Source organism: Oncorhynchus mykiss, chromosome 23, assembly GCF_057628025.1.
Source record: "Oncorhynchus mykiss isolate SJ-2025 chromosome 23, ASM5762802v1, whole genome shotgun sequence".
Taxonomy (NCBI): Eukaryota; Metazoa; Chordata; class Actinopteri; order Salmoniformes; family Salmonidae; genus Oncorhynchus; species Oncorhynchus mykiss.
Window position 1 is genome coordinate 51,512,963 of NC_143044.1, and position 26,404 is coordinate 51,539,366.

The window sequence follows — 26,404 nt, forward strand, 5'->3', positions numbered from 1 at the left end:
ACACCTGTATGGTAGAAGAGAACCCTGTAATGAATACAGTACACCTGTATGACAGAAGAGAACCCTGTGGTGAATACAGTACACCTGTATGACAGAAGAGAACCCTGTGGTGAATACAGTACACCTGTATGGTAGAAGAGAACCCTGTGGTGAATACAGTACACCTGTATGGTAGAAGAGAACCCTGTGGTGAATACAGTACACCTGTATGACAGAAGAGAACCCTGTGGTGAATACAGTACACCTGTATGGTAGAAGAGAACCCTGTGGTGAATACAGTACACCTATATGACAGAAGAGAACCCTGTGATGAATACAGTACACCTGTATGACAGAAGAGAACCCTGTGGTGAATACAGTACACCTATATGACAGAAGAGAACCCTGTGATGAATACAGTACACCTGTATGACAGAAGAGAACCCTGTGGTGAATACAGTACACCTGTATGACAGAAGAGAACCCTGTGGTGAATACAGTACACCTGTATGGTAGAAGAGAACCATGTGGTGAATACAGTACACCTGTATGACAGAAGATAACCCTGTGGTGAATACAGTACACCTGTATGGTAGAAGAGAAGCCTGTGGTGAATACAGTACACCTGTATGGTAGAAGAGAACCCTGTGATGAATACAGTACACCTGTATGACAGAAGAGAACCCTGTGGTGAATACAGTACACCTGTATGACAGAATAGAACCCTGTAATGAATACAGTACACCTGTATGACAGAAGAGAACCCTGTGGTGAATACAGTACACCTGTATGACAGAAGAGAACTCTGTGGTGAATACAGTACACCTGTATGACAGAAGAGAACCCTGTGGTGAATACAGTACACCTGTATGGTAGAAGAGAACCCTGTGGTGAATACAGTACACCTGTATGACAGAAGATAACCCTGTGGTGAATACAGTACACCTGTATGGTAGAAGAGAACTCTGTGGTGAATACAGCACACCTGTATGACAGAAGAGAACCCTGTGGTGAATACAGTACACCTGTATGACAGAAGAGAACCCTGTGGTGAATACAGTACACTTGTATGGTAGAAGAGAACCCTGTACACCTGTACAGTACACCTGTAACATCCAACCCAAAATCACTACTGCCAACAATGCTTCATGGCGTGATGATGTCAGGTTGAGCAAAACTTAACAAAACACTACTAAAGGTGATTGTGTCAATAACCCACCAACTCTCATGTGTTTGTTCAGTCTGGCACGCACGCACACATACACACTGGAGGCCTGCAGGCTAATGGCCTCTAATGGACTCAGCCATATCTCCCTCCCTTTCTCTATCTCCCTCCTTCCCCCCACCTGAGGAGCTCAGAACGGAAACCACAGCCAACTATAACACTCCTCGCCGGCTAACTTTCTCATAACTCCTCCCCTATCACTTTACCTGTCTCATAACTCCTCCCCTATCACTTTACCTGTCCCATAACTCCTCCCCTATCACTTTACCTGTCCCATAACTCCTCCCCTATCACTTTACCTGTCCCATAACTCCTCCCCTATCACTTTACCTGTCTCATAACTCCTCCCCTATCACTTTACCTGTCTCATAACTCCTCCCCTATCACTTTACCTGTCCCATAACTCCTCCCCTATCACTTTACCTGTCCCATAACTCCTCCCCTATCACTTTACCTGTCCCATAACTCCTCCCCTATCACTTTACCTGTCACGTAACTCCTCCACCATTCACTTTACCTGTCTCATAACTCCTCCCCTATCACTTTACCTGTCTCATAACTCCTCCCCTATCACTTTACCTGTCTCATAACTCCTCCCCTATCACTTTACCTGTCTCATAACACCTCCCTTATCACGTTACCTGTCTCATAACTCCTCCCCTATCACTTTACCTGTCTCATAACTCCTCCCCTATCACTTTACCTGTCACATAACTCCTCCACCATTCACTGTACCTGTCTCTTAACTCCTCCCCTATCACTTTACCTGTCTCATAACTCCTCCCCTATCACTTTACCTGTCTCATAACTCCTCCCCTATCACTTTACCTGTCTCATAACTCCTCCCCTATCACTTTACCTGTCTCATAACTCCTCCCCCATCACTTTACCTGTCTCATAACTCCTCCCCTATCACTTTACCTGTCTCATAACTCCTCCCCTATCACTTTACCTGTCTCATAACTCCTCCCCCATCACTTTACCTGTCTCATAACTCCTCCCCTATCACTTTACCTGTCTCATAACTCCTCCCCTATCACTTTACCTGTCTCATAACTCGTCCCCTATCACTTTACCTGTCTCATAACTCCTCCCTTATCACTTTACCTGTCTCATAACTACTCCCTTATCACTTTACCTGTCTCATAACTCCTCCCCTATCACTTTACCTGTCTCATAACTCCTCCCTTATCACTTTACCTGTCTCTGTCAGCCTCTGTCAGCCTCCCCCACTCTCTTTCTCTCTCTACACAGTTTTTTTACTCAAAGTGAGCCCGAGCCAATGCCATTAAAAATAATAGAAACATGAAGTACACTGGGTAGGAAATATTATCTCCAAACAACATTACTCTTGTAGCTGTACCATGGAGAGTCATAGCAATGAATTTGGTTGTCAGAACAAAACAGGTTTCTCATTCCCAAATTTGGTTACAAGACAAGAGCTAGCTGGTATTTACTGTACGAGTAGGTTGACAAAATACATTTGGTTTAGGGGAATAGCTAAAACACAACCTTGATATAAAATAGATGAATCTGAGTCTATCCATTGAAACATGGATGGCTTGTCATTGTGTCAGCCTGATCAGTGATAGACTTTAGAGGGTGATGGAGAGGAAATGGTGGCGCTGAGTTAGAGGACCCCCACTCTACGGCCACCTTTTTGCACCTTGTTGGCACACACAGCACGTGCTAACTTGGGAGGAAATGGTGAGCAGGGAGAGGAAAATGTATTATCATCATCTGTAGTTTGTCTTTACCCTTGAGAGAGCAATCTGATTCCTGCCTCCCGGGCAGAGCTGAAAAACCACTTCCTACCACCTCATCCCAGGCCAGTGGAAGGGTTAGGGGTTCATGGGAGGAGGGGGGGTGAAAGAGAAGTAGGAGGAGGTAAAAGAGGAGTATGGTGAGAATGAGGAGGAGGAAGAGACAGAGGAGGAGAAGGTGGGGGAGGGAGGAGGAGGAAGAGACAGAGGAGGAAAAGGTGGGTTAGGAGGAGAAGGAAAGGGAGGAACAGAGGAGAAGGTGGATGAGGAGGAGGAGAAGGATGAGAAGGAGGAGGAAGAGACAGAGGAGGTGGGGGAGGAGGGGGATGAGAAGGTGGGTGGAGGTGGGTGGAGGAGGTGGGTGGAGGAGGAGGAGACAGAGGAGGAGGAGGTGGGGGAGGAGGAGAAGGAGGAGGATGAAGAGACAGAGGAGGAGGAGGTGGGGGAGGAGAAGAAGGAGGAAGAGACAAAGGAGGAGAAGGTGGGAGAGGAGGAGGAAGAGAAGGAGGAGGAAGAGACAGAGGAGAAGGAGGTGTGGGAGGAGGAGGAGGAGAAGGAAGAGGAAGAGACAGAGGAGGAGGTGGTGGGGGAGGAGGAGGAGGAGAAGGAAGAGGAAGAGACAGAGGAGGAGGTGGTGGGGGAGGAGGGGGATGAGAAGGTGGGTGGAGGAGGAGGAGACAGAGGAGGAGGAGGTGGGGGAGGAGGAGAAGGAGGAGGAGGAAGAGACAGAGGAGGAGGAGGTGGGGGAGGAGAAGGAAGAGAAGGAGGAGGAAGAGACAGAGGAGAAGGAGGTGTGGGAGGAGGAGGAGGAGGAGGAAGAGACAGAGGAGGAGGAGGTGTGGGAGAGGAGGAGAAGGAGGAGGAGGAAGAGACACAGGAGGAGGAGGTGTGGGAGAGGAGGAGAAGGAGGAGGAGGAAGAGACACAGGAGGAGGTGGGGGAGGAGGAGAAGGAGGAGGAGGAAGAGACAGAGGAGGAGGAGGTGGGAGAGGAGAAGAAGGAGGAGGAAGAGACAAAGGTGAAGAAGGTGAGAGAGGAGGAGGATGAGAAGGTGGGGGGAGGAGGAGGAGACAGAGGAGGAGGAGGTGGGGGAGGACAGGCAGACATGGCTATTGGTTACCCAACTGGTCTGGGGCTTAAAGTGGCAGCTGCTAGGGACTGGTTAGGACTTGTTGGGTAATTCAGTACGTCTGGAAAACCCTTAACAGTTCTAACACCCCTAAGATACAAGTACCGCTCATAGAAATAGTATTACTAAGAGGGATGAAGCCCCTTGAAATGTCTGTGCGAGTGGGTACATCTCTATATGTTACCACTCTCCTCTACATCTCTATATGTTACCACTCTCCACTACATCTCTATGTTACCACTCTCCTCTACATCACTATCTCTATATGTTACCACTCTCCTCTACATCACTATCACTATATGTTACCACTCTCCACTACATCTCTATATGTTACCACTCTCCTCTACATCTCTATATGTTACCACTCTCCTCTACATCACTATATGTTACCACTCTCCTCTACATCTATATATGTTACCACTCTCCTCTACATCTCTATATGTTACCACTCTCCTCTACATCAATATATGTTACCACTCTCCTCTACATCTCTATATGTTACCACTCTCCTCTACATCTCTATATGTTACCACTCTCCTCTACATCTCTATATGTTACCACTCTCCTCTACATCTCTATATGTTACCACTCTCTTCTACATCACTATCTCTATATGTTACCACTCTCCTCTACATCTCCATATGTTACCACTCTCCTCTACATCACTATCTTTACATGTTACCACTCTCCACTACATCACTATCTCTATATGTTACCACTCTCCTCTACATCTCTATATGTTACCACTCTCCTCTACATCTCCATATGTTACCACTCTCCTCTACATCACTATCTTTACATGTTACCACTCTCCACTACATCACTATCTCTATATGTTACCACTCTCCTCTACATCTCTATATGTTACCACTCTCCTCTACAGCTCTATATGTTACCACTCTCCTCTACATCTCCATATGTTACCACTCTCCTCTACACCACTATCTCTATATGTTACCACTCTCCTCTACATCTCTAGATGTTACCACTCTCCTCTACACCACTATCTCTATATGTTACCACTCTCCTCTACATCTCTAGATGTTACCACTCTCCTCTACATCTCTATATGTTACCACTCTCCTCTACATCTCTATATGTTACCACTCTCCTCTACATCTCTAGATGTTACCACTCTCCTCTACACCACTCTCCTCTACATCTCTATATGTTACCACTCTCCTCTACATCACTATCTCTATATGTTACCACTCTCCTCTACATCACTATCTCTAGATGTTACCACTCTCCTCTACATCACTATCTCTAGATGTTACCACTCGCCTCTACATCACTATCTCTATATGTTACCACTCTCCTCTACACCACTATCTCTATATGTTACCATTCTCCTCTACATCACTGTGGACCAGGGCTGCCATTGGAAAACCCTAAACATCACTACCACTTTCCTGAGATACTATTACTGTCCTTCATATCCCTATGTGTGGATCAGTGTAGTATCCAGCCATTGGTCAGTTCACAGTCACTTGCCTAACATACAGTCAGTTCACTTCCCTCTCACTCTACAACTATATCATAGAGTCATTGGCGATAGCCCGTCCACTTGTACTGTTTTACATTTTATAGCCATGTCACCCAGCAAGGCCACAGGGCTTGGCTATAGTAATCCTCTCACCGTGTGACATTCACATAAAAGTGAAAAACTGGAAGGCACACTAAGAAGAAAGTGTGTAACCTATCAGAGAGCTGAACACCAAAGCCCCGAAACATTAGACATCGGGCTTGCACAGAGTGTACGTGATCTGGCATTGTGCACCGTTGTATCACAATGGTTAATGCTGGAAATAATGGGGGGATATAAAGGGAGAAAACGTTTGTGTCTAAAATGGCATCCTATTCCCTATATAATGCACTTATTTTGACCAGAGACCTATGGGCCCTGGGTAAAAGGAGAGCACTATCTAGGTATTAGGGTGCCATTTTGGAAGGAACACCATGTCTTGAATTACTGACCATCAACTCTTCTCATAACATCTGGGGGACATTCACTATCCTGAGAAAATCACTTCTGACCCAACAACTGTACATACAGTGATTTATTGACTTACTTCCAGACATGTATCACGTATCTAAAGGTTTGGTGAGCTCCCATTCCTATCTCATTGTTGTGAAATGAAGTGTGGACCAGCCAGCCAGCGTGTGGATCATCCCACTTGCTGGGTTATTACTTGGGTTTTTTTACGTCGGGGGATCAGTTGGAGGCAAACTTATTTCCAACATAATCCCAACCGTTTTGATATTTGTGTGTTGTGAATAGTTATACTGTCTCTGCTTACTCAGTCTCTTACATGGAATAGCTTAACGTTCATGGCTAGTATCCTGGTATATATCAGCCATTGACAATCACAGCAACACACATACTGTATATGGCAGATGGCCTTGTGACATCATCATCGTCATTATCATCATCATCATCATCATCATCATCGTCATTATCACACTAACAAAGACCACAAGATTGATCATTTGTCCTTTACATAAACACCCCAAAAAATCCTTTTGATGAATTAGCTGAAACAATTTTCAATAATTTATAATGACTGTGATTTATATAATCCAGATATCTAACAAGGTCTTGTATTAAAGGGGTACTTCACCCAACAGACTGAGGGTAATTAGTATATAATTAGATTGACTGTACATCTATAATCACCCAGTGTCAGGGTCTGGCTTATGATCACAGAGAAAATAGAACAAGCGGGTTGTGTTCTAAATGGCACTCTATTCCCTACGTAGCGCACTAATTTTGACCAGTGAAAATACGTCTCTAGTCAAAAGTAGTGCACTATATAGGGCATATGATGCCATATGGGACACAGCCAGAGTCAATACAGGAAAAGGAATGGTCTGTGAAATGTAAGACTTCCCACAGCCCAGAGACATCTCTCTATAATCATCTCTGTTAGATCAATAAGCATCAGAAACGTGAATACACTCATCCTCTACGATAATGACTTTATGACCCCTGGGGAAGATCTGGACTGCTGCTCCGTGCATACCAAACATCACATCATCAAGCACAGGCAATGACATTTACAGTGCATTCAGAATGTATTCAGACGCCTTCAATTTCTCCACATTTTGTTACGCAGCCTTCTTCTAAAATTGATTAAATAGTTTTTTCCTCTCATCAATCTTCACACAATAACCCATAATGACAAAGCAAAGTCAGGTTTTCAGACATTTTTTCAAATGTATTAAAAAATACAGTATATAATAATGAAATATCACATTTACATATGTATTCAGACCCTTTACTCAGGACTTTGTTGAAGATCCTTTGGCAGTGATTACAGCCTCGAGTCTTCTTGGGGTATGACTCTACAAGCTTGAAGATCCTTTCAAGTTCTGTTAGGTTGGATGGGGAGCTTCACTGCACAGCTATTTTCAGATCTCTCCAGAGATGTTCAATTGGGTTCAAGTTCGGGCTCTGGCTGAGTCACTCAATGCCATTCAGAGACTTGTCCCAAAGCCACTCCGGCGCTGTCTTGGCTGTGTGCTTAGGGTTGTTGTCCTGTTGAAAGGTCAACTTTCACCCCAGTCTGAGTTCTTGAGTGTTCTGTATCAAGTTTTCATCAAGGATCTCTCTGTACTTTGCTCTGTTAATATTTTCCTCGATTCTGACTAGTCTCCCAGTCCCTGCCGCTTAAAAACATCCCACACCATGCGTCACCATAGGGATGGTATTGGACAGGTGATGAGCGATGCCTGGTTTCCTCCAGACGTGACGATTAGCATTCAGGCCAAAGAGTTCAATCTTGGTTTTATCAGACCAGAGAATCTTGTTTCTCATGGTCTGAGAGTCCTTCAGGTGCCTTTTGGCAAACTCCAAGCGGGCTGACGTGCATTTTACTGAGGAGTAGCTTCCGCCTGGCCACTCTACCCTAAAGGCCTGATTGGTGGAGTGATGCAGAGATGGTTGTCCTTCTGGAAGGTTCTCCCATCTCTGGAGCTCTGTCATAGTGACCATTGGGCTCTTGGTCACCTCCCTGACCAAGGGCCTTCTCCTCTGATTGCTCAGTTTGGCAAGCTCTAGGAAGAGTCTTGGTGGTTCCAAACTTCTTCCATTTAAGAATGGCCACTGTGTTCTTGGTACCCTTCTGTGCCTCGACACGATCCTGTCATGTATTGTCATGTTGTGTCTTGTTTCTGTCCTTTCCCTTCACCCTGTCTCCCTCTGCTGGTCGTTATTAGGTTACCTTTTCTCCCCCTCTTTCCCCCAGCTGTTCCTTGTCTCCTCCTAACTACCTCGTCACCCCTTTTCCCACCTGTTCCCTTTTTCCCTCTGATTAGTCCTCTATATCTCTCTCTGTTTTTGTTCCTGTCTTTGTCGGATTCTTGTTTGTGTTTTTCATGCCTGAACCAGACTATCGTCATGTTTGCTGCAACCTTGTCCTGTCCTGTCGGAATCTGCCGGTCCATCTGAGCCTACCTATGTTTTGTTATTAAAGAAGTTCTGTTTACGTTAATTCGCTTTTGGGTCCTCATTCACGTACCGCATGACAGAAGAATCCGACCAAGAATGGACCCAGCGACTTCGGATCCTCTCCACTCTGCCGTCGAGATCCAGGGAGCGATGCTAGGCAGACACGAGCAGGAAGTGTCTGCTGCTCGACATGCCGTTGAGACCCTGGCCGCCCAAGTCTCCAACCTCACAGAACAGGTTCACCATCTCCGCCTCGATCCACCGGCCACTTCCAGGGCTTTCGAATCTCCGGAGCCCAGAATCAATAACCCGCCGTGTTACTCTGGGAAGCCCACTGAATGCCGCTCGTTCCTCACCCAGTGTGATATTGTGTTTTCTCTCCAGCCCAACACTTACTCCAGGAGCACAGCTCGTATCGCCTACGTCATATCTCTCCTTACTGGACGGGCTCGTGAGTGGGGCACGGCAATCTGGGAGGCAAGGGCTGAGTGTACTAACCAGTATCAGGACTTTAAGGAGGAGATGATACGGGTTTTTGATCGTTCTGTTTTTGGGGAGGAAGCTTCCAGGGTCCTGTCTTCCCTATGTCAAGGTAATCAATCCATAACAGACTACTCTATTGAGTTTCGCACTCTTGCTGCCTCCAGTGACTGGAACGAGCCGGCTTTGCTCGCTCGTTTTCTGGAGGGTCTCCGCGCGGAGGTAAAGGATGAGATTCTCTCCCGGGAGGTTCCTTCCAGCGTGGATTCCTTGATTGAACTCGCTATTCGCATAGAGCGACGGGTTGATCTTCGTCACCGAGCTCGTGGAAAGGAGCTCACGTTCTCCGTTGCCCCCCTCTCCGCATCACTACCATCTTCCTCTGCCGGCTCGGGTGCTGAGCCTATGCAGCTGGGAGGTATCCGCATCTCGACTAAGGAGAGGGAACGGAGAATCACCAACCGCCTCTGTCTCTATTGCGGTTCCGCTGGTCATTTTGTCACTTCATGTCCAGTAAAAGCCAAGAGCTCATCAGTAAGCGGAGGGCTACTGGTGAGCGCTACTACTCCTGTCTCTCCTTCAAGATCCTGCACTACCTTGTCGGTCCATCTACGCTGGACCGGTTCGTCAGCTTCCTGCAGTGCCTTAATAGACTCTGGGGCGGAGGGCTGTTTTATGGACGAGACCTGGGCTCGGGAACATAACATTCCTCTCAGACAGTTAAGGGAGCCCACGGCCTTGTTCGCTTTGGATGGTAGTCCTCTCCCCAGGATTCAGCGTGAGACGCTACCTTTAACCCTCACTGTCTCTGGTAATCATAGCGAAACCATTTCTTTTTTAATTTTTCGTTCACCTTTTACACCTGTTGTTTTGGGCCATCCCTGGCTAGTTTGTCATAATCCTTCTATTAATTGGTCTAGTAATTCTATCCTCTCCTGGAACGTCTCTTGTCATGTGAAATGTTTAATGTCTGCTATCCCTCCTGTTTCCTCTGTCTCTTCTTCACAGGAGGAGCCTGGTGATTTGACAGGGGTGCCGGAGGAATATCACGATCTGCGCACGGTGTTCAGTCGGTCCAGGGCCACCTCTCTTCCTCCACACCGGTCGTATGATTGTAGTATTGATCTCCTTCCGGGAACCACTCCCCCCCGGGGTAGACTATACTCTCTGTCGGCTCCCGAACGTAAGGCTCTCGAAGATTATTTGTCTGTAGCTCTTGACGCCGGTACCATAGTCCCCTCCTCCTCTCCCGCCGGAGCGGGGTTTTTTTTTGTCAAGAAGAAGGACGGGTCTCTGCGCCCCTGCATAGATTATCGAGGGCTGAATGACATAACAGTGAAGAATCGTTATCCGCTTCCTCTTATGTCTTCAGCCTTCGAGATCCTGCAGGGAGCCAGGTTTTTCACTAAGTTGGACCTTCGTAACGCTTACCATCTCGTGCGCATCAGGGAGGGGGACGAGTGGAAGACGGCGTTTAACACTCCGTTAGGGCACTTTGAATACCGGGTTCTTCCTTTCGGCCTCGCTAACGCTCCAGCTGTCTTTCAGGCATTAGTCAATGATGTCCTGAGAGACATGCTGAACATCTTTGTTTTCGTTTACCTTGACGATATCCTGATTTTTTCACCGTCACTCCAGATTCATGTTCAGCACGTTCGACGTGTCCTCCAGCGCCTCTTAGAGAATTGTCTTTTTGTGAAGGCTGAGAAGTGCACTTTTCATGCCTCCTCCGTCACATTTCTCGGTTCTGTTATTTCCGCTGAAGGCATTAAGATGGATCCCGCTAAGGTCCAAGCTGTCATTGATTGGCCCGTCCCTAAGTCACGCGTCGAGCTGCAGCGCTTTCTCGGCTTCGCGAACTTCTATCGTCGTTTCATCCGTAATTTCGGTCAGGTGGCAGCTCCTCTCACAGCCCTTACTTCTGTCAAGACGTGCTTTAAGTGGTCCGTTTCCGCCCAGGGAGCTTTTGATCTCCTCAAGAATCGTTTTACATCCGCACCTATCCTTGTTACACCTGACGTCACTAGACAGTTCGTTGTCGAGGTTGACGCGTCAGAGGTGGGCGTGGGAGGCATTCTTTCTCAGCGCTCCCTCTCTGACGACAAGTTAGCCGGCCATCCTGGCGTTCGGGGTACGCTTGCTTCCATTCGCCAGCGTTTTTGGTGGCCCACCCGGGAGCATGACACGCGTCGCTTCGTGGCTGCTTGTTCGGTCTGCGCGCAGACTAAGTCCGGTAACTCCCCTCCTGCCGGCCGTCTCAGGCCGCTTCCCATTCCCTCTCGACCGTGGTCTCACATCGCCTTAGATTTTGTCACCGGACTGCCTTCGTCAGCGGGGAAGACTGTTATTCTTACGGTTGTCGACAGGTTCTCTAAGGCGGCTCATTTTATTCCCCTTGCTAAGCTTCCTTCTGCTAAAGAGACGGCACAAATCATCATCGAGAATGTTTTCAGAATTCATGGCCTTCCGTCAGACGTCGTTTCGGACAGAGCTCCGCAATTCACGTCTCAATTTTGGAGGGAGTTTTGCCGTTTGATTGGGGCTTCCGTCAGTCTCTCTTCCGGCTTTCACCCCCAGTCTAACGGTCAAGCAGAACGGGCCAATCAGACTATTGGTCGCATCTTACGCAGTCTTTCTTTTCGCAACCCTGCGTCTTGGTCAGAACAGCTCCCCTGGGCAGAATACGCCCACAACTCGCTTCCTTCGTCTGCGACCGGGCTATCTCCTTTTCAGAGTAGCCTCGGGTACCAGCCTCCGCTGTTCTCATCTCAGTTCGCCGAGTCCAGCGTCCCCTCCGCTCAGGCTTTTGTCCAACGTTGCGAGCGCACCTGGAAGAGGGTCAGGTCTGCACTTTGCCGTTATAGGGCGCAGACTGTGAGAGCTGCTAATAAGCGTAGAACTAAGAGTCCTAGATATTGTCGCGGTCAGAGAGTTTGGCTCTCCACTCAGAACCTTCCCCTTAAGACCGCTTCTCGCAAGTTGACCCCGCGGTTCATTGGTCCGTTCCGTATTTCTCGGATCATTAATCCTGTCGCAGTGCGACTTCTTCTTCCGCGATATCTTCGTCGCGTCCACCCGGTCTTCCATGTCTCCTGTGTCAAGCCCGTTCTTCGCGCCCCCGCTCGTCTTCCCCCCCCCCCATCCTTGTCGAGGGCGCACCCATCTACAGGGTCCGTAGGATTTTGGACATGCGTCCTCGGGGCCGTGGTCATCAGTACCTAGTAGATTGGGAGGGGTACGGTCCTGAGGAGAGGAGTTGGGTTCCCTCTCGGGACGTGCTGGACCGTGCGCTGATCGATGATTTCCTCCGTTGCCGCCAGGTTTCCTCCTCGAGTGCGCCAGGAGGCGCTCGGTGAGTGGGGGGGTACTGTCATGTATTGTCATGTTGTGTCTTGTTTCTGTCCTTTCCCTTCACCCTGTCTCCCTCTGCTGGTCGTTATTAGGTTACCTTTTCTCCCCCTCTTTCCCCCAGCTGTTCCTTGTCTCCTCCTAACTACCTCGTCACCCCTTTTCCCACCTGTTCCCTTTTTCCCTCTGATTAGTCCTCTATATCTCTCTCTGTTTTTGTTCCTGTCTTTGTCGGATTCTTGTTTGTGTTTTTCATGCCTGAACCAGACTATCGTCATGTTTGCTGCAACCTTGTCCTGTCCTGTCGGAATCTGCCGGTCCATCTGAGCCTACCTATGTTTTGTTATTAAAGAAGTTCTGTTTACGTTAATTCGCTTTTGGGTCCTCATTCACGCACCGCATGACAGATCCTGTCTTGGAGCTCTGATGACAATTCCTTCAACCTCATGGCTTGGTTTTTGCTCTGACATACACTGTCAACTGTGGGACCTTATATAGACAGGTGTGTGACCTTCCAAATCATGTCAAATCAATTGAATTTGCCACAGGTGGACTCCAATCAAGTTGGAGAAACATCTCAAGGATGATCAATGAAAACAGGATGCACCTGAGTATAAATTCAAGTCTCATAGCAAAGGGTCTGAATAGGTATGTAAATAAGGTATCTTTTTTTGAAATACATTTGCAAACATTTCTTAAAACCTCTTTTCGCTTTGTCATGATGGGGTATTGTGATGTCACTATGGGGTATTGTGATGTCATGATGGGGTATTGTGATGTCACTATGGGGTATTGTGTGTAGATTGTCGAGGATAAACATTTTTTTTAATCTATTTTAGAATGCAAGGTAACAAAATGTGTCTTTGATTTGATTTGGATTTGATTTGAAAAAGTGAATGGTTCTGAATCCTTTCCAAATGCACTGTGGATAGTATTACTGTATCCTGTTTCAGTACCACCGCATTAGAGCTGAACAGGAAGTGAATTTTTCAGTAGAGGATGGTGTTTTGGCTTGTGACGCTATGCTACGCCACGCCATGCTATGTCATGTTACAATATTTCATGTTTTCTTATGTTACAAAATGTACTGTTAGCTTATGTTATGTTACAATATGTCATGTTATGTTATGTCATGTTACAATATGTGGTCTGACTCATCCCAAACCATCTCATTTTGGTTGAGGTTGGGTGATTGTGGAGGCCAGGTCATCTGATGCAGCACTCCATCACTCTCCTTCTTGGTCAAATAGCCTTTACACAGCCTGGAGGTTGGTTTTGGGTCATTGTCCTGTTAAAAAACAAATGATAGTCCCACTAAGCCCAAACCAGATGGGATGGTGTATCGCTGCAGAATGCTGTGGTAGCCATGCTGGTTAAATGTGCCTGGAATTCTAAATAAATCACAGACAGTGTCACCAGCAAAGCACCCCCACAACATAACACCTCCTACTACTACATGCTTCACGGTGGGAAATACACATGCAGAGATAATTTTTTCACCCACACTGTGTCTCACAAACACATGGCGGTTGGAAGCAAAAATATCAAATTTGGACTCCAGACCAAAGGACACATTTCCACTGGTCTAATGTCCATTGCTCGTGTTTCTTGGCCCAAGCAAGTCTCTTCTTCTTCTTGGTGTCCTTTAGTAGTGGTTTCTTTGCAGCAATTCGACCATGAAGTCCTGATTCACGCAGTCTCCTCTGAACAGTTGATGTTGAGATGTGTCTGTTACTTTAACTCCGTGAAGCATTTATTTGGGATGCAATTTCTGAGGCTTGTAACTCTAATGAACTTATCCTCTGCAGCAGAGGTAACTCTGGGTCTTCCTTTCCTGTGGTGGTCTTCATGAGAGCCAATTTCATCATAGCGCTTGGGCTATCTTCTTCTTACCTTATCGCAACACAACTGATTGGCTCAAAAGCATTAAGAAAGAAAGAAATTCCACAAAATAACTTTTAACAAGGCACGGCTGTTAATTGAAATGCATTCCAGGTTCCTCATGAAGCTGGTTGAATGAATGCCAAGAGTGTGCATAGCTGTCAACAAGACAAAAGGTGACTACTTTGAATAATCTAAAATAAAAAATATATATTTCGAACACTTTTTTTCAGTAATACATTTTTCCATATGTGCAATTTCATAGTTTGGATGTCCTCACTATTATTCTACAATGTAGAAAATAGTAAAAAATAAATAAAAACTCTCAAACTGAAAAACATGTAATTATGTAACATCTCCCTTGGTTCTGTGTCCCTGTCAATCACACACCCGCTCTCTCTGCTGACTGACTGTGTCCCTGATAATCACACGCCCGCTCTCTCTGCTGACTGACTGTGTCCCTGCCAATCACACACCCGCTCTCTCTGCTGACTGACTGTGTCCCTGCCAATCACACACCCGCTCTCTCTGCTGACTGACTGTGTCCCTGCCAATCACACACCCGCTCTCTCTGCTGACTGACTGTGTCCCTGCCAATCACACACCCGCTCTCTCTGCTGACTGACTGTGTCCCTGCCAATCACACACCCGCTCTCTCTGCTGACTGACTGTGTCCCTGCCAATCACACACACGCTCTCTCTGCTGACTGACTGTCTGTACTGACTGACTTCTGACTGACTGTCTGTACTGACTGACTTCTGACTGACTGACTGACTCTCTCTGCTGACTGACTGACTGACTGTCTGACTGTCTGTACTGACTGACTTCTGACTGACTGACTGACTGACTGACTGACTGACTGACTGACTCTGCTGACTGACTGACTCTGCTGACTGACTTCTGACTGACTGACTGACTCTCTCTGTTGACTGACTGTCTGTACGGACTGACTTCTGACTGACTGACTGAGTCTCTCTGCTGACTGACTTCTGACTGTCTGTACTGACTGTCTCTGCTGACTGACTTCTGACTGACTGACTGACTTCTGACTGACTGACTGACTCTCTCTGCTGACTGACTGTCTCTGCTGACTGACTGACTGACTCTCTCTGCTGAATGATTGTCTCTGCTGACTGACTGACTGACTCTCTCTGCTAAATGACTGTCTCTGTTGACTGACTGACTGTCTCTGCTGAATGACTGTCTCTGTTGACTGACTGACTGTCTCTGTTGACTGACAGACTGACTGTCTCTGTTGACTGTCTCTGATGACTGACTGACCATCTCTGATGACCGACTGACTGTCTCTGATGACCGACTCTTTGTCTCTGCTGACTGACTGACTTTCTCTGATGACCGACTGTTTGTCTCTGCTGACTGACTGACTCTGATGACTGACTGACTGACTGACTGTCTCTGATGACTGACTGACTGACTCTGATGACTGACTGACTGACTCACTGTCTCTGATGACTGGCTGACTGACTCTGCTGACTGACTGTTTCTGCTGACTGACTGACTCTGCTGACTGACTGACTATAGTGACTGACTGACTTTGCTGACTGACTGACTCTGATGACTGACTGACTGTTTCTGCTGACTGACTGACTCTGCTGACTGACTGACTCTGCTGACTGACTGTTTCTGCTGACTGACTGACTCTGCTGACTGACTGACTGATGACTGACTGACTGACTCTGCTGACTGACTAACTCTGATGACTGGCTGACTCTGATGACTGGCTGACTCTGATGACTGGCTGACTGTTTCTGCTGACTGACTGACTCTGCTGACTGACTGACTCTGATGACTGACTGACTGACTCTGATGACTGACTGACTGACTCTGCTGACTGACTGACTCTGCTGACTGACTGACTCTGCTGACTGACTGACTGACTGTCTCTGCCGACTGACTGACTGTTTCTGCTGACTGACTGACTGACTGACTAGGTCATCTATTGCTTTCTATCCTTTCATCACTCTGTTTTGTCCTCTGCTATTTTACCGGACTGGCATGCTGCTCATGTGTTGTTGTGGCTCCCACGCAATGACATTTTACAGCTAAGGTACAAGGACAGATAGCTCCTCTCAACAAAGATGCTGCCATTTTGGAAGATGATGGTGGTGGGGGTTAAAGAGTTCAGATGAAAGAAGGGGTCAGAGTGTGACACATGTCTGTTATGGCACATAGGCTAGGATAAGTTTACTCTTCCTGTCTCCATGGTATAGTCACGTATAAACTCTCCACGTTTAGTCACGTATGTGTCCCACGTGTTGCCTGTCTGCTAAACTCTACTCTACCCGAGTGGTGAAGTCACCCAGGTCCTGTATGCTGTCCATGCATTGTGTGTCGCAACTTCTACTCAACACTTTATTGTGTTCAGTAACTCACAACGAGGAAGGAAAGTTGTTGAATCTCTTGACCAAAATAAAACATCTGCACTAGGGATGATCACTCAGAATTCATCTCCTCAGTACACATCCGACATCCGTAGCCAGATGAGTTGTTCTGTGGAGGGTCCTCAAGGCTTGCTGGAGTTTCATCCGTTATCCAGTCCTAGTATCAGACTGTGTCTCATAAAAACAAATGCTGCACAATACGTGTGTCTCTCCGAGCCATGCGTTTCCCAAAACCATGCAAGACTAAGGGGAGAGGCCTCTCCTTCCTGCCCCTACAGTACAGTGTGTATGCCCCAAGTCGGTTCCTCTTCCTGATGCACAATACATCAAAGACTAAAGTTAATTATTGTAATAACATGTAATCATGTAATCATTTATTTGATTGTGCTAATCTCTACACTGCTGCTCAACATTGAAAAAGGTCATCAGATATAATATACCAACCAAAACAAGGGAATCACTATACCGTAGACTTCTGGTTCATTTTATCAGAGGGCTTGAAATACATTTAACTGGTACAGTCATGCATCTAATACGGCTGATGTCTCCCACAGGGCATGGCTCAGAGCTCCAACACCTAGCCTGCTTTGTGTGATACACACACACCTATTCATCCACAGCTACCCACTGCCTTGCCCAGCAGTAAACACATGTTTGTACTGAATCCACACACTACTCTGCAGCTAGCAGCTTCCCAAAGCAGTGTATGTTGTGATAAACCAGCTTGAAGAGGTGTGTTCCTGTGTGATGTGAGAGGTGTGCTCCTGTGTGATGTGAGAGGTGTGTTCCTGTGTGATGTGAGAGGTGTGCTCCTGTGTGATGTGAGAGGTGTGTTCCTGTGTGATATGAGCAGTGTGCTCCTGTGTGATATGAGCAGTGTGCTCCTGTGTGATGTGAGCAGTGTGCTCCTGTGTGATGTGAGCAGTGTGCTCCTGTGTGATGTGAGAGGTGGGCTCCTGTGTGATGTGAGCAGTGTGCTCCTGTGTGATGTGAGCAGTGTGCTCCTGTGTGATGTGAGAGGTGGGCTCCTGTGTGATGTGAGAGGTGTGTTCCTGTGTGATGTGTGCTCCTGTGTGATGTGAGAGGTGTGCTCCTGTGTGATGTGAGCAGTGTGCTCCTGTGTGATGTGAGAGGTGTGCTCCTGTGTGATGTGAGAGGTGTGTTCCTGTGTGATGTGAGAGGTGTGTTCCTGTGTGATGTGAGAGGTGTGTTCCTGTGTGATGTGAGAGGTGTGTTCCTGTGTGCTCCTGTGTGATGTGAGCAGTGTGCTCCTGTGTGATGTGAGAGGTGTGCTCCTGTGTGATGTGAGAGGTGTGTTCCTGTGTGCTCCTGTGTGATGTGAGCAGTGTGCTCCTGTGTGATGTGAGAGGTGTGCTCCTGTGTGATGTGAGAGGTGTGTTCCTGTGTGCTCCTGTGTGATGTGAGCAGTGTGCTCCTGTGTGATGTGAGCAGTGTGCTCCTGTGTGATGTGAGAGGTGTGCTCCTTTCTGTGTGATGTGAGAGGTGTGTTCCTGTGTGATGTGAGAGGTGTGCTCCTGTGTGATGTGAGAGGTGTGCTCCTGTGTGATGTGAGAGGTGTGCTCCTGTGTGATGTGAGCTGGGCCAATTGTGTCGCCGCTCTATTGGACTCCCAATCACAGCCGGTTGTGACACAGCCTGGATTCGAACCAGGGTGTCTGTAGTGATGCCTATAGCACTGAGATTCAGTGCCTCAGACCGCTGAATCAGGGTGTCTGTAGTGATACCTCTAGCACTGAGATGCAGTGTCTCAGACCGCTGAACCAGGGAGTCTGTAGTGATACCTCTAGCACTGAGATGCAGTGCCTCAGACCGCTGAACCAGGGTGTCTGTAGAGATGCCTCTAGCACTGAGATGCAGTGTCTCAGACCGCTGAACCAGGGAGTCTGTAGCGATGCCTCTAGCACTGAGATGCAGTGCCTCAGACCGCTGAACCAGGGTGTCTGTAGAGATGCCTCTAGCACTGAGATGCAGTGCCTCAGACCTCTGAACCAGGGAGTCTGTAGAGATGCCTCTAGCACTGAGATGCAGTGCCTCAGACCGCTGAACCAGGGTGTCTGTAGTGATACCTCTAGCACTGAGATGCAGTGTCTCAGACCGCTGAACCAGGGAGTCTGTAGTGATACCTCTAGCACTGAGATTCAGTGCCTCAGAACGCTGAACCAGGGTGTCTGTAGTGATGCCTCTAGCACTGAGATTCCTCAGACCGCTGTGCCACTCAGGAGCCCATTGTACCAGCGTTGTAGTTGAGCCAGTTAGTAGTGAAAGGAGGAAGGAGAGCAACACTGTGATTCTGTTGATAGCTCAGAAGATGAGTCCAGATGTATTGCCCTAACAGGGAAGTTATTCAGTTACTCAGTCATCGGTTCAGTCTTATCCCAGACACTAATGCCCAGAGGCTGCGAACGCCAACAAGATTCACACGGTCAAATCCCAAATCCTCACGTCCCTTCAACATGCACGAAACAACATGCTCCTTTCAAAGTGCTCAGTCCAGACTTCTCTCTGTCTTATAACAGACCCAAATGTCACACTATTCCATTTGTAGCGCACTATTTATTACAAGGGTGCATAGGGCTATACAGAAAAATAGTGCACTATTTAGAGAATTGCCATTTGGGACAAAGCCTGATGTCCATATGCTGCCAATGCCGAGCAGCTTTACAGTGTAAAACCCCCAAATCCCTACACCACCACTCCCCTAGTCCCTGTTCCTCTCTGGTCCAGTGTGGGACACAGCCAACCTACAATGACCACATGAAGCTTAGCACATCATCACAGGAGCTTCTGATTCATGTTTGACTGTGTCGCCAGCGGCAAGGAGAGAAATCCTTTTTAACAGGTACCCTTCCTCTTCCCTTTTGATCTCCTGCTGAGTGTCAGAAGTTGCGTCCCAAATGGCACCCCTATTCGCAACACTCCTTTAAACCAAAGCCCACAGGGTGCGCATAGGCCTCTAGTTAAAAGTAGTGCACTATATAGGTAATAGAGTATCATTTGTGACACAGCCCTAGACTGCTATTCTGTCAGTGCTACTGTATGCATAATGGATGGCAAGCAAGTCACATGACTATTAATGGTGCTACCCTCCACCATGGTGTGATGCAGACGCAAGGCTTTAATATTGAAAACAACACACACACACACACACACACACACACACACACACACACTCACACACACACCACAACTCCAAAGCGTTTGTCATTTTTCCTGCATACTGTACGACATGCCATCCTGACATGTTGTTAAGGTCAACCACTAGCAGTGGTATATTGGCCATATACCACACCCCCTCATGCCTTATTGCTATTATAAACTGGTTACCAACGTAATTAGAGCAGTAAAAACAAATGTTTCGTCATATCCGCGCTATATGGTCTGATTGATATACCACGGCTGTCAGCCAATCAGCATTCAGGGCTCGAACCACCCAGTTTATATATATATGAACAGGTCTCCCTTGTAAAAGAGATTTGTCTCAATGAGAGTAGCCTGTATAAATAAAGGTACATGAATACGTCATTGACCAGAAATGATTCAAATACACCCTTTCCTGCTCTGCTCCTGTTCCCCTGTTCCCCTGTTCCCCTGTTCCAAAGCCCTCTACGTCTCTTTAAAGGGAGACGTACGGTAGGGGCCTGATCGGTTGTTTTTCTTCAACTGAACAGAAGCAGACAGTGTGAGAGGGGCCTCTACTCCGTAAAGGTCCTGAGTGCTCAGAGACAGTGAAGTCAGGAGATTCCTTGGCAACGAAGGCCACCTTACCAAGTGGAAACTCAGAAGGTGTGAAAGGCAGACCTGGGTTCAAATACTATTTGAAATCGTTCAAATACTGTCGAGCGTTACCTTCCCTGAAGTGCCAGACGTGCAAATTTGGGACTATTCTACTGGTTGCATTGCGCATTGGCTAACTCAATCAAGCACAGTGAAAGTATTTTGTATGATTTTCAGTAGTATTTGAACCCAGGTCTGGAAACTCACAAGGCGTAAAACTAATGTGTAATGTTGGGCGAGGGTTGTTAATTGGGTGAGAGATGTCAACTGGCCTTCTGGCGAGAGAGTGAGAGAGAGAGAGAGAGAGAGTGAGAGAGACCCAACCCCAATAATAAGTCTTCTTTCCCTTCCTTAAACCACAAGCTTCCAAAGACACAGGTTGATCAACAACTTCCCTGGGCTACCTGTGACAGGCTCAGAGCTTCAACCCCCTAAAGCTGATTGGTGCACCCTTGAGTCGAAATTGCATAATTCATATTTATATTAATAAAATCTGTTAGAAACATACCAGGTTTTTTTTCCATTGAAAGCTGACATTCCGCTGAATAAAATACTATGTGGCTCGTCTAGCTCCGGGTAACACAGCCGACGTAAGGCGATGGCAGATTCACAGATCATCTGGATTTCCCTGGACACGTCATGGGATGGTAGTCTATCTACACTGTGTTACCCAATCACAGACTTTATTATCACTTCTTCCTAGGACGTCACACAACCAACAGGAAGTCAATTGGTGATTTTTCAGTTTCATATGGGCCACATGTGACAGGTTCTGGGCTTAACTAGGGAGAAACTTAGCACATTCATAGTAACCAGGAAGCCATGCAGGCCAGCAGCCATCAAAGACAGAGCCTGCGGCCCAAATGGAACTCTTTGTACTATTCAGAAGTAGTGCACTAGCTCATAGGGCTCTGGTCAGAAGTAGTGCACTACCTCATAGAGCCCTGGTCAGAAGTAGTGCACTAGCTCATAGGGCTCTGGTCAGAAGTAGTGTACTACCTCATAGAGCCCTGGTCAGAAGTAGTGCACTACCTCATAGGGCTCTGGTCAGAAGTAGTGTACTACCTCATAGAGCCCTGGTCAGAAGTAGTGCACTACCTCATAGGGCTCTGGTCAGAAGTAGTGTACTACCTCATAGAGCCCTGGTCAGAAGTAGTGCACTACCTCATAGAGCTCTGGTCAAAAGTAGTGCACTATCTCATAGGGCTCTGGTCAGAAGTAGTGCACTACCTCATAGGGCTCTGGTCAGAAGTAGTGCACTACCTCATAGGGCTCTGGTCAGAAGTAGTGCACTACCCCATAGGGCTCTGGTCAGAAGTAGTGTCCTACATACAGCAGGGAACAGGTCTCCATTCGAGGACCCATCCTGGGTATTAATAGAGAGGTTGTGTGTGTCTTCAACAGAACAACATTTTTTGACACGGATTCAAATGGCCGACTGGCTTAGTGTAACGACTCTACTCCACTCACACATTATTACTGAAGGAGATACCCTTCCACACCTGACCTGGGTTCAATTAGTATTGGACTTCTTTCAACAACAACAAAAAGAAGCATTTGAATGAGCCTGACTGGAGTGCCAGTTGACAGGGTTTTTGCCTATTCCACTAGACCCATCACGCCAGGGGAGCTCAAATGAAGTGTAGTTAAAAAGAAAGAAAACAAATCATATTTGAACCCAGGCATGTTCCACACTCAAGAAAACATTAGTTTAAATGCTACTTTATTCCCTTATGGGGCTCACTGCTTTTAATGAACAGTGGTCCAAACCCAGCGAGGAAACATTACAACATGCTGATTGGACTCCAATTGGACTCCAAACACAGACTGAAACCAATTAAAAGGGTTATGATTGGGTAGAAATTGGACATTATGTTCAAGTTCTCATAGATGTCACGCTATAATTTGTGACCTTTGACACCGAACGATTCAGTTGCCTCCAAGGTCAGATACGCTATGTTGCAACGTTCCACTTCTGGTGTGAGGATATAAACAGTAGCACCAGCCATCTGCTCTAACTAACTTCTGGTGTGAGGATATAAACAGTAGCACCAGCCATCTGCTCTAACTAACTTATGGTGTGAGGATATAAACAGTAGCACCAGCCATCAGCTCTAACTAACTTCAAATTTCAATTATCTTTTTCTGTCCAGGAATTATTGCATTGAGAATGTGATTCACTGTTAGCTCATGCAGTGTCAGTGAGAGCTACGGAAAAGTTCAGGAATAGCACTAAACTGTTGATATACACTGAGTGTACCAAACTTTAAGAATATATTTCTTATTAAGGATCCCCCCCCCCCCCCCCCACACTCTCCCCTTTTGCTCTCAGAACAGCCTCAATTCGTCGGGTCATGGACTCGGGTCATGGAAAGGTGTCCAAAGCGTTCCACAGGGATGCTGCTCATGTTGACTCCAAAGCGTTCCACAGGGATGCTGCTCATGTTGACTCCAAAGCGTTCCACAGGGATGCTACTCATGTTGACTCCAAAGCGTTCCACAGGGATGCTGCTCATGTTGACTCCAAAGCGTTCCACAGGGATGCTGCTCATGTTGACTCCAAAGCGTTCCACAGGGATGCTGCTCATGTTGACTCCAAAGCGTTCCACAGGGATGCTGCTCATGTTGACTCCAAAGCGTTCCACAGGGATGCTGCTCATGTTGACTCCAAAGCGTTCCACAGGGATGCTGCTCATGTTGACTCCAATGCTTCCACAGGGATGCTGCTCATGTTGACTCCAAAGCGTTCCACAGGGATGCTGCTCATGTTGACTCCAAAGCGTTCCACAGGGATGCTGCTCATGTTGACTCCAATGCTTCCCACAGTTGTGTCAAGTTAGCTGGATGTCCTTAGGGTAGTGGACCATTCTTGAAAGACACGGGTAACTGTTGAGCGTAAATAACCCAGCAGCGTTGCAGTTCTTGACCCAAACTGGTGTGCCTGGCACCTACTACCATACCCCGTTCAAAATAACTTAAATATTTTGTCTTGCCCATTCAACCTACAATCCATGTCTCAACTGTCTCATGGCTTAATAAGCATTATTTAACCTGTCTCCTCCCCTTCATCTACACCGAATGAAGTGGATTTAACAAATTACATCACAATAAGGGATCATAGCTGTCACCTGGATTCACCTGGTCAGTCTATGTCATGGAAAGAGCAGGTGTTCTTAATGTTTTGTACACTCAATGTATAGATATGAACTGTTTATAGTATTGTAACTAGCCTACTAGGGAAATGCTATTGTTGCCCATGGCCCAAATTCGCAAAGCCCCTTAGTGTAGAAGTGCTGATATAGGATCAGTTTCCCTTTCAGATCATAATGAATAAGATTATATTGACAGAGGAGACCTGATCCTAGATCTGTACTCTGACTCTGAGCCTCTTTGTGAATACGGGCCCAGATGTCTCAAAGAGTATCGTTTTGCAGCATCGACTAATCCGGAAGGCAGACTTACTTGGCCCACTTCTGAATAAATCACTACTTCTACATAAACCACCACTCAGCCCTCAATAAATCTTCTGTAACAGCCCAATGTCCATAACTGAGCCAGTATCGTCATCTGTGAAGAAATAATAATTGACTGCCATAATCGGTGTACTTGTTTGTAATAGTTTGTTATGACGTCAGAGCCAGACTCGCAGAGGGCAGGGGGAGCCTCGTATGACCATATTACACACTTACTCCAACTGTCATTGATGACTCAGTCAGGGGTTGGCAACAACAATCACATTCCTCTAACACAAGGTGGCCAATTCCAGTCCTCGAGGGCCTGATTGGTGTCACAGTTTTGCCCCAGCCCCAGCAAACACACCTGACTCCAGTAATCAGCCGGGCTAGACAATCTGGACCCTCTCTTTCTAAAATTATCTGTCAAAATTGTTGCAACCCTTATTACTAGCCTGTTCAACCTCTCTTTCGTATCGTCTGAGATTCCCAAAGATTGGAAAGCTGCCGCGATCATCCCCCTCTTCAAAGGGGAGACACTCTAGACCCAAACTGCTACAGACCTACAATACATCTATCCTACCCTGCCTTTCTAAGGTCTTTGAAAGCCAAGTTAACAAACAGATTACCAACCATTTAGAATCCCACCGTAACTTCTCCGCTATGCAATCTGGTTTCAGAGCCGGTCATGGGTGCACCTCAGCCACGCTCAAGGTCCTAAACTATATCATAACCACCATCGATAAGAGACATTACTGTGCAGCCATCTTCATCGACCTGACCAAGGCTTTCGACTCTGTCAATCACCACATTCTTATCTGGTTCACCAGCTACTTCTCAGACAGAGTTCAGTTTCAAATCGGAGGGCCTGATGTCTGGACCTCTGGCAGTCTCTATGGGGGTGCCACAGGGTTCAATTCTCGGGCAGACTCTCTTCTCTGTATACATCAATGATGTCACTCTTGCTGCTGGTGATTCTCTCATCCACCTCTACGCAGACGACACCATTCTGTATACTTCTGGCCCTTCTTTGGACACTGTGTTAACTAACCTCCAGACGAGCTTCAATGCCATACAACTCTCCTACTGTTGCCTCCAACTGCTCTTAAATGCAAGTAAAACTAAATGCATGCTCTTCAGCCGATCGCTGCCCGCACCTGCCCGCCCGTCCATCATCACTACTCTGGACAGCTCTGACTTAGAATATGTGGACACCTACAAATACCTAGGTGTCTGGTTAGACTGTAAACTCTCCCTACAGACTCACATTAATTAAGCATCTCCAATCCAAAATTAAATCTAGAATCGGCTTCCTATGTCGCAACAAAGCATCCTTCAATCATGCTGCCAAACATACCCTCGTAAAAATTACCAGCCTACCGATCCTCGACTTCGGCGATGTCATTTACAAAATAGCCTCCAACACTCTACTCAACAAATTGGATGCAGTCTATCACAGTGCCATCCGTTTTGTCACCAAAGCTCCATATCCTACTCAACATTGCGACCTGTACGCTCTCAATGGCTGGCCCTCGCTTCATACTTGTCACCGGACACACTGGCTTCAGGTCATTTACAAGTCTCTGCTAGGTAAAGCCCCGCCTTATCTCAGCTCACTGGTCACCATAGCAGCACCCACCCGTAGCACACGCTCCAGCAGGTATATCTCACTGGTCACCCCCAAAGCCAATTCCTCATTTAGCCGCCTTTCCTTCTAGTTGTCTGCTGCCAATGACTGGAACGAACTGCAAAAATCACTGAAACTGGAGGCTTCTATCTCCCTCACTAGCTTTAAGCACCAGCTGTCAGAGCAGCTTATAGATCACTGCATCTGTACATAGCCCATCTGTAAATAGCCCATCCAACTACCTCATCCCCATACTGTATTTATTTATCTTGCTCCTTTGCACCCCAGTATCTCAGTTTCTCTACTTGCACATTCATCTTCTGCACATCAATCACTCCAGTGTTTAATTGGTATATTGTAATTACATCGCCACCATGGCATATTTATTGCCTTACCTCCCTTATCTTACCACATTTGCACACACTGTATATATACTTTTTTCTACTGTATTATTGACTGTATGTTTGTTTATTCCATGTGTAACTGTGTTGTTGTATGTGTCGAACTGCTTTGCTTTATTCTTGGCCAGGTCACAGTTGTAAATGAGAACTTGTTCTCAACTAGCCTACCTGGTTAAATAAAGGTGAAATAAATAAAATAAATAAAATCACCTAATCATGATCTTCAGATTAGAATGCCAGGTGATTAATCAGCTGTGTTTGCTAGGGATGGAGAGAAAGTGTGAGACCAATCAGGCCTCTAACAAGTCATCTTTTGGATTGGCTTCTAAAGTGAATACACTATACTTACACTACTTACAATTGAAAAACAACATAACGGGACAATCTCAACACTCAACAATCAAATTAAGATCCTGCATCTGAAGCATCACAGTATCATGCTGTAGTTTAATCAAGGCTAAGTTGAATGTAA

At 46.7% G+C, this 26,404-nt stretch overlaps 1 protein-coding gene across 8 annotated transcripts in view; it reads right to left on the minus strand.

Annotated features, from left to right (window-relative positions):
* The window catches only part of LOC110515674 (uncharacterized), a 252,866-nt gene that overhangs the window by 146,039 nt on the left and 80,423 nt on the right, over positions 1-26,404 (minus strand). For 5 of the 8 annotated variants that reach the window (XM_090217612.1, XM_090217613.1, XM_090217611.1 and 2 more), the window contains one exon: positions 13,539-13,661. The exons of the other annotated variants lie outside the window; for them this stretch is intronic. In XM_090217612.1, coding sequence (XP_090073738.1) covers positions 13,539-13,661 — 123 coding nt within the window. The remainder of the gene's footprint in view (positions 1-13,538; positions 13,662-26,404) is intronic. 8 annotated transcript variants of the gene reach the window in all.